At 42.5% G+C, this 21,255-nt stretch overlaps 1 protein-coding gene across 2 annotated transcripts in view; it reads left to right on the forward strand.

Moving 5' to 3' along the window:
• Nucleotides 1–21,255, forward strand: part of LOC126188031 (BCL2/adenovirus E1B 19 kDa protein-interacting protein 3) — a 325,431-nt gene that overhangs the window by 254,173 nt on the left and 50,003 nt on the right. For both annotated transcript variants that reach the window (XM_049929454.1, XM_049929453.1), the window contains one exon: nucleotides 5,924–6,008. In XM_049929454.1, coding sequence (XP_049785411.1) covers nucleotides 5,924–6,008 — 85 coding nt within the window. The remainder of the gene's footprint in view (nucleotides 1–5,923; nucleotides 6,009–21,255) is intronic.

The raw sequence follows: 21,255 nt of genomic DNA on the forward strand, positions 1-21,255 counted from the left end.
TCACACTGCATCCCTCAACGTCATGTTAAGGCGTAACAGTAGACTGAGCAAAGCACGATTCATGACCCGCCCTCAAAGCTGTACTTCCGTCAACTTTCCAAATTTCTCTGTCCCCGAAACGCGCCAATTTTGCTTATTGACGAAGGTGAGCTTTGTCTCTAAACCAAACCATGCACCGCATACTAATTCCATCATACCCCGCTGCCAACCGTACAGTTTGAACGACCTAACGCAAACCTCTCCGAAGTCATGACGCTATTATTTCATATAGTTCAATAAGTCACCCTGTACGTGTTTCCCATGTTCGCTTCAAACACTTACAGAAGTTCTCCTGCATGCATCGCGGTACTTTAGTCATCTGTCTTCTGACAGGTTTGATGCGACGCGCCACGAATTTCTCTCCAGTGCCAACCTCATCATCTCATCCTGTGCCAACCTCTTCATGTCAGAGTGGCACTTGCAGCCTACGTCTTCAATTATCTGCTGGATGTATTCCAATCTCTGTCTTCCTCTACAGCTCGCTCTACTCTACAGCTCCCTCTAGTACCATGGAAGTCAGTCCTTGATATCTTATCAGATGTCCTGTCATCCTGTCGCCTCTCCTTATCAGTGTTTTCCACATATTCCTTTCCTCTCGGATTCTGCGTAGAACCTCCTCATTCCTTAACTTTCCAACTAATTTTATACATTCGTCTGTAGCACCACATCTCAAATGCATCAATTCTCTTCTGTTCCGGTTTTCCCCTCAGAAATTTCTTCTTCAAATTAAGGCCTATGTTAGATACTAGTAGACATCTCTTGGTCAGGAATGCTCTTTTTCCCAGTGCTAGTCAGTTTTTGATGTCCTTGTTCCGTCTATCATTGGTTATTTTGCTGCCTAGGCAGCAGAATTCTTTTAACTTCATGTACTTCGTGATCATCAATCCTGATAAGTTTCTCGCTGTTCATATTTCTGATACTTCTCATTACTTTAGTCTCTCTTCGATTTACTCTCAGTCCATATTGTGTACTCATTAGACCGTCAATTCCGTTCAGCAGATCATGTAATTCTTCTTCACTTTACTCATGTCATCAGCGAATCGTATCACTGATATCTTTTTGCCTTGAATTTTAATTCCACTCCTGAACCTTTTTTATTTCCATCATTGTTTCTTAATTGCGGAACTCACTTCTGAAATTAAGAATACTACGGAGAAATGGCTTAGCAACAGCAAAGTGAATTTTTTTCTGATTACTAAGTGCACTATATTTGGCAAGTTCCTCGCCGATTAAAACTGTATGCTCGACCCGGACTCGAACCTTTGTTTCAGAGGTGCTAGACCCAAAAAATTTACAGAGAAACTTCTGTGCAATTTGGGAGTTAGGGGAAAAGTAGTCGCGAAAGCAATGACGCTGAAGGCAGGTCATGAGTCGTGCTTGCATAGCTCAATCAAGCTATTCCCCCTTCAGCTTTATACAAAGTGTGTAGTGCCAACACGAAACACTTATCTACGCAAGAGAAATTGCGTTAGAGAAAAATTCACTTCTATTACGAGAAATGCCACAAGTATGATAAACGTTGACCAAGTTTTGCGACCAGACTGGATTTTTTTTTTTTTTTGCTTGGCTTGTTGGGCGCTTGAAATTTTTTCCTCGCCAAACCAAAGAGCACTGATACACAGCAATTTCTAGACATTGCAACCTTGAGGTCTTTAATTTCCCGTAGGAAAACCAAACACTAGTTTCTCTTGCATTCTGATATGTGGTCTCCAAACAGTCTGCATTTTAAGTCTATTTGTTTGTAACTTGATTTTCCCAACTGTCTTGTTCCATCAGGTGATTGTGTTAATGTCTACTGCATATTCCTGTCTGCAATCAACAATGAAGAGTATGCTTTAGTCAGTGGTACAATCACGTGATCTAACAAGACAGTTTGGAAAATCATGTTATGACACAAAGAAATAGCCTTAAAATGCAGACTGTTTTGAGACCACAAATCAGAATGCAACAGGCACACGTCAATGTTTGCTGTTACTTCGTGCTTTTTAAAAATTTGCTATTATAATTTTTAAATCAAGAGAAGGAAAAGTTTTTTCATCTCGTTAGATTTCGTGTTTATACATTTAATAAAAATTGCTCATATCATTTGCACTTCAAAAATGAACAAATCCGTCATATCATTAACGGAAATACCGCTTGTTCGTTCTTGTAACACACGTGAAATTCTTGTGTTAGGAAAATACAACTTAAATCCCATAGCAATAGTTTGTAATTCTGCTGTTTAATTTCTCTAAAGTACCTCTAAAAGCAGTTCAAACAAAATATAACATAGCAAAGAAAAATCTTCTGCTGGAAGAACCAAAAACAAATTGTTGTTAAAAAAAATGTTCGTGTGGATGCACAATGTTCATTGCTATAGTAGATATTTTTATTATATTGCTATCGTTATTAATGCCTTATGTGATGTAAATAACTTAAAGGATATTAGTGCTAACAGTTATCAAACTTTTGTATACATTTGCAATTAACTGTTTCAGTTCAGTAAAATGTTTACATAAAAACTCAGTCGATAAGAGTATTACCCGCGAAAGGCAAGGTTACGGGTTCGAATCCTAGTCCAGCACACAGGTATAATCTGTTATGTAGTTTCAGAAGAGCGACACTCCGCTGCTGAGTGAAAGATGTGGTCTGCAAATATGGGCTGTTTGTGTTAGTTCCGCAAGAAAACTGGAGTTCATTTTTAGTATTTGTCAGAATGATTTCATTTTCGCCAGAAGCCAATATTTACTCCAGCTGAATACTTACATGTTAAAACTCTTTCCATGACCAGAACTCAAACCCAAGGGCCTGAATTTTTTCAGGCACTGTTCTTGTATTTGCCGCATCGGTGCGCGCCTCACAGACACAACCAAAGTTTCTAGCAGCAGCTGGCTTCTATACATTGCCCTCTGAACCCGGTGTTGGTTGTAGCGTTCCGACACAGCGCACATTCAACATCGTCAGCATCGTGTACAATAGTATATACAGCTGTCATCGATTAGGAGATACATTTCCAACGCCATAGCGCTTTCCTAGAGACTGTTCTGTTGAAAGTGGTATGCTCTCGCCGTCTGACTTGTGAACTAATTTAACCAGCCAGTTATAAAATATGGGCAAACCAAAACTAGCTCCGAAAATGTCATGCACCTTCAGAGAGGCACCCGTTACATACACAAAGTGAATCATTTCCAGGGTTCAAAAATGTTAGAAGATATATTTGAATCGAACTCTGAACCTTTCGATTATTAGTCTGGCGCTTCTCCACTCATCCACCGAGCCACACTCAACTCGTGTATATTGCATTAATCAGGACCAAATTTTATATAAAATCATATTTAAGTACCAACTTTCTGCTACGTTTATGACATCACGAACTCCAGCTTTGTCGTCGAAAGATGCCCAAATATGACTCCTGGAAGGCTTCGTCCTACTTCAGACATCGAATGAGTGGTCGTAGTATTGAGAGCAGAGAATTTTCGTTTTAGTCGTAAATGGCCGTCAGAGAAATCACTAAGGTTTCAGTTGCACGAGTTTGTGCGGTTCCCGTAAGAGTAGAATCTGCGTATTCGTCGGTGTTTCGCCAAGTCTACGGGATCGTGTGACAAATTACTACTCAGGGATTTGATTAACCTGCAAAGATGATATATACCGTTGTTTTGCATGTTGGATTTTGCCTCAGATTGGTAGTAATATGGCAATGGCAATTGAATCTCAATGTAGACAAGTGTAATGTGCTGCAAATATACAGAAAGATAGATCCTTTATCATTTAGCTACAAAATAGCAGGTCAGCAACTGGAAGCAGTTAATACCATAAATTATCTGGGAGTACGCATTAGGAGTGATTTAAAATGGAATGATCATATAATGTTGATCGTCGGTAAAGCAGATGCCAGACTGAGATTCATTGGAAGAATCCTAAGGAAATGCAATCTGAAAACAAAGGAAGTAGGTTACAGTACGCTTGTTCGCCCACTGCTTGAATACTGCTCAGCAGTGTGGGATCCGTACCAGATAGGGTTGATAGAAGATATAGAGAAGATCCAACGGAGAGCAGCGCGCTTCGTTACAGGATCATTTAGTAATCGCGAAAGCGTTACGGAGATGATAGATAAACTCCAGTGGAAGACTCTGCAGGAGAGACGCTCAGTAGCTCGGTACGGGCTTTTATTGAAGTTTCGAGAACATGCCTTCACCGAAGAGTCAAGCAGTATATTGCTCCCTCCTACGTATATCTCGCGAAGAGACCATGAGGATAAAAGCAGAGAGATTAGAGCCCACACAGAGGCATACCGACAATCCTTCTTTCCACGAACAATACGAGACTGGAATAGAAGGGAGAACCGATAGAGGTACTGAAGGTACCCTCCGCCACACACCGTCAGGTGGCTTGCGGAGTATGGACGTAGATGTAGATGTAGATTCGATTCCATGTTAATCAATTATTCAGTTTTTCATTGTGCCAAAGGTAATACTGATCTCAAACAGTTAAACATGTATGCGAAAAATAACAAAACCACTGGCGTCCGGATACCATTTTCAATTGTAGTTCCCCAAGCAAAACAAGGAGAGCTCTCTCTTAAACTGCAAAAAAAAAAATATCCATTCCAGACTAGACACATAAAAGCCGTGTCGCTCTTCAGACCAACTTCAGGTTGATGATTTTTATTTATATTTCGTAAAATTGTGTGGGGGCTATCTTCTGCTGTGTAGTGTAACCAGCACATTGTGTAAAAAAGCTGTTTGGGTGACTTTTTTTCCTTATTTGATAATAATTGAACTCCACTTTATTTTTTTCATATGTAAATGAAAGATAAAATTTATTTAAGAAACATGGGACATGTGCATACAGATATCAGGTTCACACAAAATGAAAGAGGAAAAATGATACTTACAGTGTCTGAAAGGCTCGTGTTACAGTAGAGATTTTTGTCTTCTCTTTCTCTAATGAAGATAATTCTCTACTAGTACGGTAACACCAGGGGCGGCAAGTTGTTCGGGGAGAAACAGTGAAGAATCGTCTTGAGGGGCAGAAACTAATCTTCCACTTTAATATTTCTGTTGTCAAATGATTGAAAACCGAATGTGTGTGCCACGTTTTGTCTTAAGTTACGTGGTATTGGCAAAACTTTGTCAAAATGTTGTGGTATTACATTTAATTTCTATTAAACTAAAATTTTATACATTAATATTTAAAAAAGCTGTCTCCCGAGTTTCCATGTGTCCGCGAGACGGGAGTGGGGCGGAAGTAGCTTTATCCACTCTGTTTTGGCTCACGTTAATTGGAAGACAACCTTTCGATCTGTAATTACTGGTGATCACAGAAGAGTCGGTGACAGAGAAGCTTCTTGGCTTGGAGGACGCCTGGAAGGCTGGGATACATTCCTGGGAGGTAGCTGGCGCTTCGCCCGTCTCAACCTTACAGGGACTGCATAGACTACTTTTTTCAACTTTTATTTCAACTGTTGTTTCATAACACGTGAACTTGAACATTAGTGCATTTTCCTCCAAATTTCAGTGCTTAATATTAGTTTTCGTTGCCTTGTAAATATTAAATGCCGAATATATAACAATGGAGAAGTGCAATTTCGGTTGTTGGTATTGTAACAATTACGGTACTGCCTTTCTTGTTAATCGACATCCTTATGATTAGCTTCGATTAATCAATGTGGAAAATGACTGATTCGCACCTTCAAGTAGGATTCAATAATAGGCTTCCAAGGCCACATGGTATGGCACCAACTTCGTTGGGTGTCATTTGTTAGCGGAAGCGGAAGGCAGGCAAGGTCTTACACCACATAATGACGGATAACAACAATCGGGCTGTCAGCTTAAAAGAAAATTATTTGTATTGTAGTCGTACACCTGTTAGCTGTTTTGACTAACAGAGCATTCTCTCATTTCAGCCCAAAGTCGCCTCCCAACAGCCCGAATACGGAACCTTCGACCGACGACGACCTCAAGGGCGTCTACATAAACTACTGCTACAAGGTAAGGATCACTTTCCAACTTCCAGCTATCTACTTCGTAGGATCCGTATGGAAGTCTCTCAGCGAGGGTGAAGCGTAGACCTGTTTTTCTCCTCACTATAAAGAAAAAAATTGCTCAATTCGACTATCATAGCAGTTGGGGCCACCCAAAAACTCTCGCTAGTAACGAAATCTAATGAGATGTTTCGGAGGCTCTAAAGTTTAGTTCGGTGTCTAGCAAGTGCGGTTCAAGGCTAATAGTATCCCAATTCATGAACAGAATAAATACAAAAATATGTGAATAAAGCTGTAGATCAGTTATGTTACCGATACTTTCTTTGCAGAACCGTTGTCCTTGGTGTAACCCATTGACGGACTTCGGAAAAAAAGTTTTTGCCATCGAACTCCTCAAGAATCACTTTGCTATCACTTGATTAACTTTTCCACCAGACACCTTTATTTCCACTTTTCATCTACATCTACATGGATACTCTGCAAATCACGTTTAAGTGCCTGGCAGAGGGTTCATCGAACCACCTTCACAATTCTCTATTATTCCAATCTCGTATAGCGTGCATATACACTCCTGGAAATGGAAAAAAGAACACATTGACACCGGTGTGTCAGACCCACCATACTTGCTCCTGACACTGCGAGAGGGCTGTACAAGCAATGATCACACGCACGGCATAGCGGACACACCAGGAACCGCGGTGTTGGCCGTCGAATGGCGCTAGCTGCGCAGCATTTGTGCACCGCCACCGTCAGTGTCAGCCAGTTTGCCGTGGCATACGGAGCTCCATCGCAGTCTTTAACACTGGTAGCATGCCGCGACAGCATGGACGTGAACCGTATGTGCAGTTGACGGACTTTGAGCGAGGGCGTATAGTGGGCATGCGGGAGGCCGGGTGGACGTACCGCCGAATTGCTCAATACGTGGGGCGTGAGGTCTCCACAGTACATCGATGTTGTCGCCAGTGGTCGGCGGAAGGTGCACGTGCCCGTCGACCTGGGACCGGACCGCAGCGACGCACGGATGCACGCCAAGACCGTAGGATCCTACGCAGTGCCGTAGGGGACCGCACCGCCACTTCCCAGCAAATTAGGGACACTGTTGCTCCTGGGGTATCGGCGAGGACCACTCGCAACCGTCTCCATGAAGCTGGGCTACGGTCCCGCACACCGTTAGGTCGTCTTCCGCTCACGCCCCAACATCGTGCAGCCCCCCTCCAGTGGTGTCGCGACAGGCGTGAATGGAGGGACGAATGGAGATGTGTCGTCTTCAGCGATGAGAGTCGCTTCTGCCTTGGTGCCAATGATGGTCGTATGCGTGTTTGGCGCCGTGCAGGTGAGCGCCACAATCAGGACTGCATACGACCGAGGCACACAGGGCCAACAACCGGCATCATGGTGTGGGGAGCAATCTCCTACACTGGCCGTACACCACTGGTGATCGTCGAGGGGACACTGAATAGTGCACGGTACATCCAAACCGTCATCGAACCCATCGTTCTACCATTCCTAGACCGGCAAGGGAACTTGCTGTTCCAACAGGACAATGCACGTCCGCATGTATCCCGTGCCACCCAACGTGCTCTAGTAGGTGTAAGTCAACTACCCTGGCCAGCAAGATCTCCGGATCTGTCCCCCATTGAGCATGTTTGGGACTGGATGAAGCGTCGTCTCACGCGGTCTGCACGTCCAGCACGAACGCTGGTCCAACTGAGGCGCCAGGTGGAAATGGCATGGCAAGCCGTTCCACAGGACTACATCCAGCATCTCTACGATCGTCTCCATGGGAGAATAGCAGCCTGCATTGCTGCGAAAGGTGGATATACACTGTACTAGTGCTGACATTGTGCATGCTCTGTTGCCTGTGTCTATGTGCCTGTGGTTCTGTCAGTGTGATCATGTGATGTATCTGACCCCAGGAATGTGTCAATAAAGTTTCCCCTTCCTGGGACAATGAATTCACGGTGTTCTTTTTTCAATTTCCAGGAGTGTAGAATGAACACCTATATCTTTCCGTACGAGCTCTGATTTCCCTTACTTTATAGTGGTGATCGTTCCGCCCTATGGAGGTCGGTGTCAAAAAAATATTTTCGCATTCGGAGGAGAAAGTTGGTGATTGTAATTTCGTGAGAAGATTCCGTCGCAACGACAACCGCCTTTCGTTTAATGATTTTCCAGTCCAAATCCTGTATCATTTCAGTGACACCCTCTCCCATATTTCGCGATAATAGAAAACGTGCTGCCTTTCTTTGAACTTTTTCGATGTACTCCGTCAGTCCTATCTGGTAAGGATCCCACACCGCGCAGCAGTAATCTAAAAGAGGACGGACGAGCGTAGTGTAGGCAGTCTCCTTAGTAGGTCTGTTACATTTTCTAAGTGTCCTGTCAATAAAACGTAGCCTTTCGTTGATGTTCATTACTAAAGTAGGACAAACATCTTCATAGCACAACTGATACCTTCCAGAGCAATAAAGCGGATACATTAACCGCTATAGATGTCGCCTTGAACTCAAGATAAAGCATTTCTAAGAATGGATTCAAAGTTGAGATCAAGGATCGCTGAAGTTTCAGGGGCATCTAAGTTGAACTCAAGATAAATAGCACCTCTCCAGTATTTACTCTCTCGAGTTTTTGAAGGAAAAACAAATTAAGAAATACCAGTTTCGGGATATAAGGTCGCTGAGCTGAGAGAGAATCCTGACAGACCAGCTACTCATCGGAAGGATACCGTGGGAGGATGGGGACAAGGAACATCGAAATGTAAAAATATTGGGAAGCTTTGTACACTGAAAAAATTCCACATGAATAACTTACTGTAGGCTAGCTATGTATATACGCCAATAAAAAATTGAAACACTTAGTAACGCGCCGAAATAGTAAGAACATTATTTGTAGTTAACATTCTTGGCCAGTAATTTAAAATGGGTAACAGTTCCAACTTAACTGAAAGTACAATTTGGTCTAAAAGATTTTATCACGAACACTATGATTTCTTAGAACTGTATTCTCTCCAAATCGTGAAGTTTTCCAGAAATTTGTAGATTATTTTTCGCGTTTTTATGTCTTTTGTTGTGATTATACAGACCATCGCGTGAGAAGTGCAGTACGTAAATTATACAAAATGCTGCGGGTTTTCTCCCCGAAAAGTTTGGACGCCGCAGGGCGAGTGACAGTCACAGTTGCAGGGGAGATGGAGATGGAGAGGGGGGGGGGGCGGGGTAGTAAGGAGAGTGTGGTGGTGCAGTCACGGGACTGCGGCGACCTGATGAAGAAGCGAGTAAACAGATTCCTCTTCCGACGGTGACCTCGCATCGTTCTTCGCGTACGTAGCTGGCTGGGTACCCTGGCGGTGAGTCAGCTGCGTCAGTACTGCTCCACCCAGTTCCAAGAACACGTAGTTTTGTCAATGTAGTGTAAATGTGCAAATGTCATTAACATTTACCTAATCTGACTGCCTCTGTACCAAGTAAGTTACTCTGCGATGTTTATTGGTTAATAACGCGTTTCCCACTCTTCGCGCATCAACAGATTCACTGCAAAACGTGACAAAGTAATTATTATATGAAAGTTTTGGTTCACGAATGTATCTTTCGTGCCCACCTTTTGAAAATATCGTAGCCTAATCTGGTACTTTATATTTTAAATTTTTGTAAGAAGCATTTATTTTTAATGATTCCTTAGGTTATGTTACGTAGTTTTTAAATTTTTTCAGTAAAACTTCATCCAAAAGTTTGTCTTATTAGTGAAAGTGACTTTTCAGATCAAATATCATTCGTATTTTCAGGTTTAGGATTCTTTTTACACATCTACATGACTTTAAAAGGTATGCCGTGGATGAAAATCAACGACAATTAACGAAATTTGTATTTTTTCAATTTTCTGCTCTGGACAAAAAGTAACCCTTCACTCGGTGTAAACATTACTGAAAATGCGTTGATGTTACTGAAATTGTGCTAAAAGATATTTTCAGGTTCTGTACCGTACCCATACGTCAGTACATTGTTAAATATAATGTATACCCTCCACACACACCCCCCATTACGCGTTATGGAAAATGCGTTGGTACTGCTTGGATTAAGCTACTTCCTAACGTAAGTTGTAGGGTCAGCATTACCTTGCATGTTCCTATGTTTCCCCTGAACCGAAACTGATCTTCCCCGAGATCGGCTTCTACCAGCATTTGCATTAATCTGCAAATAAGTCGTGTCAGTACGTTGCAACAGTGACTGAAATGATGCGGTAATATTCACATCTTTCGGTAAAATAGACATCTGTCAGCAGTTACAGTCTTCGGCACTGATGTTATTTATATGATTCTTCTTTAAGTCTGCCGGTATTTCGCTTTTATATCTTCCATACCAGATGGAATGTAAGGTTTGTAATCGAAGCAGGAACCAGTAAAAGCACTGTTTTAAAAAGTTTATTTTACTCGAAGAATTACGGGTTTCAGATTTATTACAAACCCATCTTCAGAAGGCTCTTAAGGCTTCCCTTTCTTTCTTGCTATTGTTTTGCCACTCATGTTAAGTTGAGCCACGTTTCGCAGAATGTTAAGCGTATGTGTAGCCATGAAACATAAAATGGTGCGTTTTATAACAGTTTTCATGGAACTAAACAGAACTTTCACAATGCATGTGCAAAAATGGATTAACTTAATAAAGCAAAACACAAATAAAGGACGAATTCGTCACTAAAAACAACCACCAATGCACAACATTTGTAACGAACAAGAAAGAGGTCCCAGCAGCAAATAAAGGAAAACTATAAGAGCCATCTGAAGATGGATTTGTAATAGATCCGAAACCGGTAAGGATTTGAGTTAAACGTTTCTAATGATAGTTGTGGCAGGTTGCCGCTTAAATAATAAAACTTAAAATTGCAGTACAACGAAGCCTCTCAACATGTCAACTTCCGACAAGATAGCGCCAGATGGAACAGTGTGTAATGGCTGGCTCTCCCAGTAAGTTCAAGAATTCTAAGGCGACGTCGTCTGCTCTATGGACCTTACTTCGATTTTGGCCTTTCAATGCTAGACTAAGTTCTCCTTGCATTGTCATATCTCCCATAATAATTTTTATCTATTTCTGATGCCAGATTTAAAATCAAAGTGAATGTTGTGTATATTAGCAAATTTCACTTTTAAGGTATTACAAAAGGTAAAACTCATTGATTTTTCGCTGCAAAAGGTTAAATTTTTAATGTAAGATAAATCCCTTTTTATTTTCTGAATGATGACTTATAAAGGAGGATTGTCTTGCAGTGTGAAAATATGTTAAACATTGTTACTAAATCACGCGAGGAAATAAACAGATAAAACCTCTGCTTTGGTACATACGAGGAGACCTACAGGAAGAATTAAGATCTGAGGGTAGAGAGAGAGAGAGAGAGAGAGAGAGAGAGAGAGAGAGAGAGAGAGAGAGAGAGAGAGAGTTTAAACTTTCATTATAACCTTCAATCTTCAGTTGTGGCACCAACACAACTGTTGCTTTCTCTAAATATGTTAAATCTAGTCAGAGGCAAAACCATAATCACTAGCGATGACAGCAGTGCAGCAAAAATATTTTCGTTCTCTCCCCCTTCTGTGCGAGCGCGTGTTTCGCGCACGTGCGCACTCTTTGACACATCTTGTCTGCCGCGCAGTCCCCCCTCGTCACGCCGCAGTGCGCCTTGGGCAGTTTCATGTTGCCAGCCAAGAAACAAAAGCAGAGAAATGTAAACAGAGCCAAGTTGCATTCTTTCTAAAACTGCCAGCAGTCTAATTGCAGAGTGTTTGGCGTGAACTTCATAGCCCGGCCTATGGATGCGACGTGATTGTGCTTGACTTAAATGGGACTTTCGACCTCACTTCCATTACACCCATGGTGATACGAGAAAAAGGACGAAAACAGAGAATGTTTCTACACGGAAGCCTTCGCGGCGTAGAAAGGCTTGTAAATCTTGCCTAGTTTAGCGACAGCGTGTGTGGCAGGGATATGAACCACCCTTTTGCTGGACCCGTCGATCTGCTGCACTGGTCAGCCTGGGAATAGTTTCCGGCGTTCCTTTTCCATATTGTTGTTGCTGTTGTTGTCTTCAGTCCTGAGACTGGTTTGATGCAGCTCTCCATGCTACTCTATCCTGTGCAAGCTTCATCTCCCAGTACTTACTGCAACCTACATCCTTCTGAATATGCTTAGTGTATTCATCTCTTGGTTTCCCTCTACGATTTTTACCCTCCACGCTGCCCTCCAATGCTAAATTTGTGATCCCTTGATGCCTCAGAACATATACTACCAACCGGTCCCTTCTTCTTGTCAAGTTGTGCCACAAACTCCTCTTCTCCCCAGTTCTTTTCAATACCTCCTCATTAGTTATGTGATCTACCCATCTAATCTTCAGCATTCTTCTGTAGCACCACATTTCGAAAGATTCTATTCTCTTCTTGTCCAAACTACTTATTGTCCATGTTTCACTTCCATACATGGCTACACTCCATACAAATACTTTCAGAAACAACTTCCTGACACTTAAATCCATACTCGATGTTAACAAATTTCTTCCCGAAATGCTTTCCTTGCCATTGCCAGTCTACATTTTATATCCTCTCTACTTCGACCATCATCAGTTATTTTGCTCCCCAAATAGCAAAACTCCTTTACCACTTTAAGTGTCTCATTTCCTAATCTAATTCCCTCAGCATCACCCGACTTAATTCGATTACATTTCATTATCCTCTTTTTGCTTTTGTTGATGTTCATCTTATATCTCCTCTCAAGACACTGTCCGTTCCGTTCAACTGCTCTTCCAAGTCCTTTGCTGTCACTGACAGAATTACAATGTCATCGGCGAACCTCAGTTTTTATTCCTTCTCCATGGATTTTAATACCTACTCCGAATTTTTCTTTTGTTTTCTTTACTGCTTGCTCAATATACAGATTGAATAACATCGGGGAGAGGCTACAACCCTGTCTCACTCCCTTCCCAACCACTGCTTCCCTTTCATGTCCCTCGACTCTTATAGAATTTGAAAGAGAGTATTCCAGTCAACATTGTCAAAAGCTTTCTCTAAGTCTACAAATGCTAGAAACGTAGGTTTGCCTTTCCTTGATCTATTTTCTAAGATAAGTCGTAAGATCATTATTGCCTCACGTGTTCCACCATTTCTACGGAATCCAAACTGATCTTCCCCGAGATCAGCTTCTACTAGTTTTTCCATTCGTCTGTAAAGAATTTGTGTTAGTATTTTGCAGCTGTGACTTATTAAACTGATAGTTCGGTAATTTTCACATTTGTCAACACCTGCTTTCTTTGGGATTGGAATTATTTATTCTTCTTGAAGTCTGAGGGTATTTCGCCTGTTTCATACATCTTGCTCACCAGATGGTAGAGTTTGGTCAGGACTGGCTCTCCCAAGGCCGTCAGTAGTTCTAATGGACCGTTATCCACTCCCGGGGCCTTGTTTCGACTCGGGTCTTTCAGAGCTCTGTCAAACTCTTCACGCAGTATCTTACCTCCCTTTTCATCTTCATCTACATCCTCTTCCATTTCGATAATATTGTCCTAAAGTACATCGCTCTTGTATAGACCCTCTATATACTCCTTTCACCTTTCTGCTTTCCCTTCTTTGGTTAGAACTGGGTTTCCATCTGAGCTCTTGATATTCATACAAGTGGCTCTCTTTTCTTCAAAGGTCTCTTTAATTTTCCTGTAGGCAGTATTTATCTTACCCCTAGTGAGATAAGCCTCGACATCCTTACATTCGTCCTCTAGCCATTCCTGCTTAGCCATTTTGCACTTCCTGTCGCTCTCATTTTTGAGACGTTTGGATTCCTTTTTGCCTGCCTCATTTACTGCATTTTTGTATTTTCTCCATTCAACTCATTTTCAGACTGGTATCCCACGTACACCGTAGACACCTTTCAGGTAGATTGTGTGTCAACGTTTAGAACAGATTAAGATTGTGACAGACCTATAGTGAAAAAGGACACTTCGCTTTTGACCTTCACTCATGTGTAGGGTTCATGAATGCGCATTGAACTTAGAGTAACCTTATATAAAGCTAAAAGATTCTTACCAATGTTTCTAGCGCATATGCGAGCTTTGGAAGCTGAAACGATTGTAGTGTGGGACAGAATAAACTTTGGGTGCTCATAATGCAATATTGTGGCCCAGTACTTTACTAATATATCTCGGACTGTACAAATCGCACCCTAAGGCGTCATAGTAAACTGCTGGTCTCGTGCAAGCGAGCCACGACCTAGTAGGAATTTTTCGGAGTCGGGTTAAAGGCCAGATCAGATATGCATATAACTAACGCGATTTGGCTGCTAACTCCGCTTTTCCTGTGACAGAAATACGCCGAAACTATCTGCAGTTCAGCTTCAGTTTTTCAACTTACTTGATACCAGCTCACTTGTAACAAGGAAAGAAGTAGCGTGTCAATCGTAATGCACAAAATCACAGAACTCATTTCAAAGACAAGGAACAAAGAACATGCAAGCTTTAAGGAAATTCAGAAAATTCTCCTACAAGTGGAACAGCAAGAGGAAGACTGGGCTACAAAAATGATTTGTTACTTGAGTTAAACAAGTATGAGGTCAGTAAGTCATTTCCGTGAAGATGGAGTGGTAGCTGTGCGTAAGAGAATAAAGAAGACTCAAGCCGACTAGAAATTCGATGCTGTGTTGACACGCTGACTCTGTTGGATGGTAAAACTGGGATGGACAATAATAATTAGTTTCCAGGACCACGATGGAATTGTGCATTGGTGTTGCGGTGTAATCGTAGAAATAAAATTGTGGCTGTGGAGATGAATAAGACAGTATGAGATGAGACACCTTCAGTATGCAATTGTACAGCAAAGTTCAATCCGCCTCCCCCTCCTCCTGCTATCCGATGAAGTGTGTCATGAAGAACGTGATGTGGTTTTGTGTACTAACAGACTGTAGTGTATTTAACCCAGCGCACATTCTGTGGCCAGAATATAAATACTACCACCTTTACTTCGCTTCGCTACAAATTCTTGTGGCAATGTTCCTCGCTAACAGAAGTCTAAGCGGCTATCTTTGGTCAAATCTATGCCGCATGAAGAGGTTTAGTGACCTCTACCGCAGTCCACGAACGAGATTCCACACTGCACACTGTCGACATTTGTGACCATAATTTTTTCATCGTCTGTAGTATAGTGGATAGTGTAACAGGGAATAGTATTTCTTGGTGAGTGACAGTTTTACGTCATTTTATTCGTCGTTGGTGCTACAAAGTAGAGCTCAAAACATGTCTAAATGTTTCTCCGCTTAACATCTGATGTGTTCAGTTGTATGTTACCGCCAGTACTAACCTAAGTTTGCGTGTCCCACTTGAATATATGTAACCCCCCCCCCCCCCCTTTGTTGGTGGATTGTCGTTTATCTCGCCCGAAAAGTAATTACGCTTGTATCAGAACAAACTCTTGTATGTAAAGAGAAATTAACGTAATACTTTAAAGCTCTGTGTACTTGATGATAAGGACGAACAGAAAGTTTATGAATGGTAACACTATTGCGGAGTCTGTTGTACAAAATGTAAACATTGTAAGGATAATGTTGCTACCCACATGTACTGTTGTCTTTATTCTGTTCAAGCAACGATTACGCTTCATAACAACCTTCTTTAGAAAGTGTAATGCATGTTTGTGTTTAAAAACAAGTGAACGATAGAACTGCCCCTCCACAAAAATGTTGTCCTGTTGGGAGTAACTGTAAGGTAAACAACTGGGCACAAAAAGTTATTTTTCGTTGCATATGTTCGGCATTGAGAACGTAGCGAAATAAATTCTCTGATATAAGAATTAAGTCCTCCTGGAGGTTTTCTTGCAGGGAAAAAAATCACTATCGTTCTCCTTTGTTGTTCACCTTGACATAACAAAGCAGTTACTTACATTGAAGGCTTACGACGGCTATACTTAGCCACTGCGCTAGGCTGCCCAGCGGGTAAGACACTGTACTGCTATTTGCAGCGTGTGTCATTTGAACATAGGCTTTGTTCAGTTCAAAGATATTGGGGCGCTAACATCTAACCACCTAGCTTTGTTCCGCGTTGTCAAACTTTAGAAATTGACACCTTAAAAATTATGCATAATGTATTTTTTGTCTCTGAACCATAGAAATGTCATTGAGGTTTCTTAAAGTGAGAAAAGTGCAGGGAGTTTCCACCATCAGTACTTAGGAATAATTTTACTTTTATTTTTTCTCCTGTTTAATACCGGTAAATTGTGATGTTAATGTATCGCATTGTCATATTCTGTGGACCATCTCTTTAGAAATGAGTAATACTGACTGTGTGAGACAGGATCCAGGATACTATTCAGGGTTGTTCTAACGCTACTTTTGCGTGATTAAAGCGACTGAACAAATGTGATTAGAGAATTCTTCTTTTGGTTTGTGCGTCTTTGCAATATATGAATAATTCTCTAATCACACTTGTTGAGTCGCGTTAATCGCGCAAAAATAGCGTTAGAACAACCGTGAATGGTATCCTGGATTTGATCTATATAATCACACTGTTTACAGGTTTTCTTCTTTTATTTTGCTTTGGTTTTGTATCAGAGTTTCTGATGATGGCTGTTGGACTAACCGCGTTAAGTCTTCATTAATAAATTTAGATACATACTGAATTGTTGTAGAAGTGCTTCCATGGTGACTAACCTCTATTCAAATTGCATATTTTTTCTTTGCGATTAGGCTTGTTGTAGGTACGATATATCGGAAATTTGATGACCTTGTGTGTCAAGGTGGAACGTATCAAATTAGTTATTTTGAAAAATCCGCCTTCTGCAAAAGATTGTTCTTTACCCAAACATTTTTAGACATGTCATTTTTAGTGGGTCTAGTTCCATTACTGTTAAATACAGCACAAAAATTTGTTGATTTAGTATTTTAGTATGAGACTAAGTTACAAATGAATGTTGTCAAGCCATAAAACACACGAAACCAGGCCAACCTGTATAATTCTCTCTTTAGAGTTAATGTAGTTTCAGGTTAGCATTCACGACAAAACGAGACTGCACACGGTACAGTTTAAGCCTAAACTAGAGTACCAACCGTACCAACCACGAATTTTTGTACAATATTTTACAGAAGTAGACCCCCCACAGACACTCAGATAATGAAACATACATAGTGTTTTGTGGAAGGCAAAGTTTTAAAAGCTCTAAGTAAGCTGCAAATATCGATATCGCTAACGCGAGATTCAAACGGCAGCAAGAAGACTAAAACACGCAATTACATGTCTTGAAAAGTCTGCAGGTTTTTTTTTTCTACAGAATCGTTTCCGTAAAGTCGTTAAAGCTTTAACACCTAATTGTTCGATGGCTTTCTCCAAACATTACCTCAAGTTGGGAGGACAGAGATGCCTAATGGGAAGGAGCTCGCTAACATTGAAATGACGCAGGTGGAAAGTTGTCAACGATGAAGAGGGCTTACCTGCCCACATAGCGGCGATCCTGCGCTCTATCCAACCGCAGCTGCGGCTTGCAGCTGGCGAATCTCATCAAGGCCAGCCGGCCCGCAGGAAGCCCGTCCAATTCGCGGTTCTTTTTTGTGCGGCCGCTGCTGCTGTCCGGAGCAGAAGGCCCGCAGGCAGGCACCACTTCCGCCCGACTCACTCAATTTCCTCTGGTCACACCATCTCGCGGTCAACGCTAACGTTAGAGCTACACAAGTATGTGCAAGGGTCATGTTTCGGATCTAGTACACTGGCGACTTTGTCTCTCTTGACTGTCCTCGGTAGGCAAATCTATTGCAGCACCTCCGGTACAGTGCGGAAAATAAACGTGGCCTTCAGAACAGATTTCCAGGGTACAAATACACGTCAGGGGAAAGGAAATACAATACTAACCTGGTTACATTTGATGTTGGAAGTGACCACCAATCCACTCTTGGCAATTTCGGACCCTGGTCAGCAAGTTGTTGCAGGCAGATTGAAACTGAACTGCGAAAATCACTGCACTCCCGTCCGAAATACTGTTACAGTTCTTGAAGACTGAGGGTTATTGCGATGCACCGTAGACTTGAGGGCTCTACTCATAAAGTAATTGCTCACTGACGGAACAGCTAGGGTTGCAACCACACGGACCTCTGCCAACAACTGTCAGGCATGAAGATTTTGTAAATGTACTTCGGTCGGCTGTTTGGGAAGTTGCTCCATTCTATTGGAGTGTGGTTATACGCATACATTCATATCCAGTTGTATACACTCGTCCGGGTCACTTTTATTTGCCCCACTCTGTATACCCCACGGGGAAGAAATAAGACTCGGTCGACCTATTCACCTCATTTGACAGGTCGTTTGTGTACAAACTACAATCGGAGACTTGGGATCCACTGTCGAAAAAGAGAGAAAGCGGCACCGAGGCGGAGGTGGCAGACGTAAAAGAAAATTGTATATGAAGATAGTAACTGTTCCCGAAAGAACAGATACCATTGATGGTCGACCAGCTTTCTAGAATAAATAATTGAAACCCTCAGCTGCCGACAGGTGCTGTTGATATGCCTCGATGGGGACAGATGAAAATGTGTGCCCCGACCGGGACTCAAACCCGAGATCTCCTGCTTACATGGCAGAAGCTCTATACATCTTTTTTTTTAAATTTTGTTCGTTGTTGATCGATGTTTGGTCGTTGCGGACGTCACGTGACATCCACTAAAGTTCGTGTGTTGATCCTTTCACTCACTTTTTTTTTTATTACAGAGGCCAACCAGCTCTGACCGAACACGCCGAGCTACCGTGCCGGCTCCATCTGAGCCACCGAGAACACAGATGGAAAGCGCGACTGCAGGGCCTTATCCCTTGCACGCTTCCCGTGAGACCCACATTCCCAACTGTCCACACTCTACATACGTAATGTTTCTAATAGATATTTGCCTATTCACTCATTACTCGCGCCAACTAAGGTGACGATTCCCGTAAGAGTTCAGGCAACGTGTGCGCATTCGCACAGACGAAGGTCAAGGAAGGCCTGCAGTTGCACACTTAATTTGTATCCTCGGAGGCTCAGATGGATAGAGCGTCTGTCATGCAAGCAGGAGATCCCGGGTTCGAATCCCGGTCGGAGCACACATTTTCAGCTGTCCCCATCGAGGTATATCAACACCCGTCGGCATCTGAGGGCTTCAATTATCATTTATAAAAGAAAATTGGTACGTGTGTTCCTACGTATGAAGGATCATACGCTAGTAGTGCCACTATGAGGATGCAAATCAGATTAGCTTTAAATACACGCTGAACGCTCGTGAGCGTTTCCTTTGAGATGGGACGTGGTGAGTTGTTGGTCAAGAATGCCTTCAAGGCGACAGACTCCAGTACCAACACGTCACTGAGTTTAAGTGGGATCGTGTCGTAGGGCTACGAGAAGCTAGATGTTTTTTCTGCGATATTGCAGAAAGACTCGTAAGGAACATAGCCACTGTACGTGACTGCTGGCAGCGGTGGTCACGAGAATGTACGGTCGCAAGCAGCCCGGGCTCCGGGCGGCCACATTCTACTACCGAGACTGAAGACCAGCGTGTTCCACGTGTGGCTGTGGCATAGCGTACTGCATCTGCAGTAGCAATTTGAACAGCAGTTGGCACCACAATGACACAATGAACTGCTTAAAATCGGTTACTTAAGGGACAGCTCCGAGCCAAATGCCCTGTAGCGTGCGTTGCACTAACCCCTAACTACCGCCATTTGGTGTCAAGCGAGAGTTCATTGGAGGGCAGGGTAGAGTCTGTTGTCTTTTCTGAGGAAAGCTGATTCTGTCTCGGTGTCAGTGTTGGCCAGTTGGCCTATAACCAACCTGTCTGCGTGCTTGACAATTTGGACCTACACCTGGAGTTACGAACCAGGGTGTGATTTCTTACGCCAGCAGGAGGAATCTCGTGGTTATCCCACGCACCCTCACTACAAATTTGTACGTCAGTCTGGTGATTCGAACCGTTGTACTGCCATTCATGAACAGCATTCATGGGATGTTTTCCAACAGGATAACGCTCACCCACATACCGCTGCTGTAACTCAACATGTTCGATATATAGCGTCGACATGTTTTTGCCTGCTCGATCTCTAGATCTGTCTCCAATCTGGCACGTATGGGACATAATTATACAAACTCCGGCGTCGTACACGTACAGCATTATCCGTCTCTGTATTGACCAAGTGGAACAGGCATGGCACTCCATCCCACAAACTGATATCAAGCACTTGCACAACACAATGTATGCATGTATGCACGTTTGAATGCTTGCATTCAACATTCTGGCGGTTAGTGTACCAGCGTTTCACATTTGCAATGGCTTACCTCGCGCTTACATTTACCCATGCTCTTGCAATGTTAATCGCATAGCCGGCCGTTGTGACACAGTGGTTCTAGGCGCTTCAGTCCGGAACTGCACTGCTGCTTCGGTCGCAGGTTCAGATCCTGCCCCGGGCATGGATGTGTGTGATGTCCTTAGGTTACATAGGTTTAAGTAGTTCTAAGTTCTAGGGGACTGATGACCTCAGATGTTGTCCCATAGTGCTTAGAGCCATTTGAACCATTTTAATCGCTTAAAATGTTATCCAGACAAATGTATGCCCGAAATTTCATTATTATACGTTATTTTTTGGTCTAGATTTTTTTCCGTCGGTGTATTAGGGCTTAATAAGCCCACGTCTCTTAGAAGACCACCCTTGAAACTCGTGACTCACAATATTCAAAATTGATGCAATCGATAGATACGTAATTGACCGAAAGCGCAGCTTGCGTAGCGACCAAGGCAAGTGGCTGGGGAGCACAATACTGTTAGACTCCCAAATGCATTCTGCTGTTTTTCTTCCATTTGTAATCTTATCCGCATCGAAATTGGTTGGGAAATAAAATTTCTGACTGCTTGCAATAGTAAAGAATTATAATTTGAAGCGTGTGCGTGTGCGTCAGTACGGAGATAAGAGTATTTGGAATTCGTCACGAGGGGCAGTCAGCAGACCAGGCAATGGCTGTCGACAGCGAGGCGCGGGACAGAATGCAAGCAGTGGCAGTTGAGTTATCCTCATTGTCTTGTCCTCATATCGTAGTTCAGAGAAATTTACCTATCTTATTATTCCTTGTTGATTTTCTTAGCTTTTGGCCCTTCTATTCCTAGCAACTTAGACTGAAAAAAATACAAATATAAGAAATATCAGAATGCGTTTTGGAATAGAATACAAGTTTTCTGTTCCCAGCCAGATGCCTTAATCGCTACGCCAGCAGTGCTTTCGCTAACCAGCGTTTACGTTAC

Source organism: Schistocerca cancellata, chromosome 5 (genome assembly GCF_023864275.1).
Source record: "Schistocerca cancellata isolate TAMUIC-IGC-003103 chromosome 5, iqSchCanc2.1, whole genome shotgun sequence".
Lineage (NCBI taxonomy): Eukaryota > Metazoa > Arthropoda > Insecta > Orthoptera > Acrididae > Schistocerca > Schistocerca cancellata.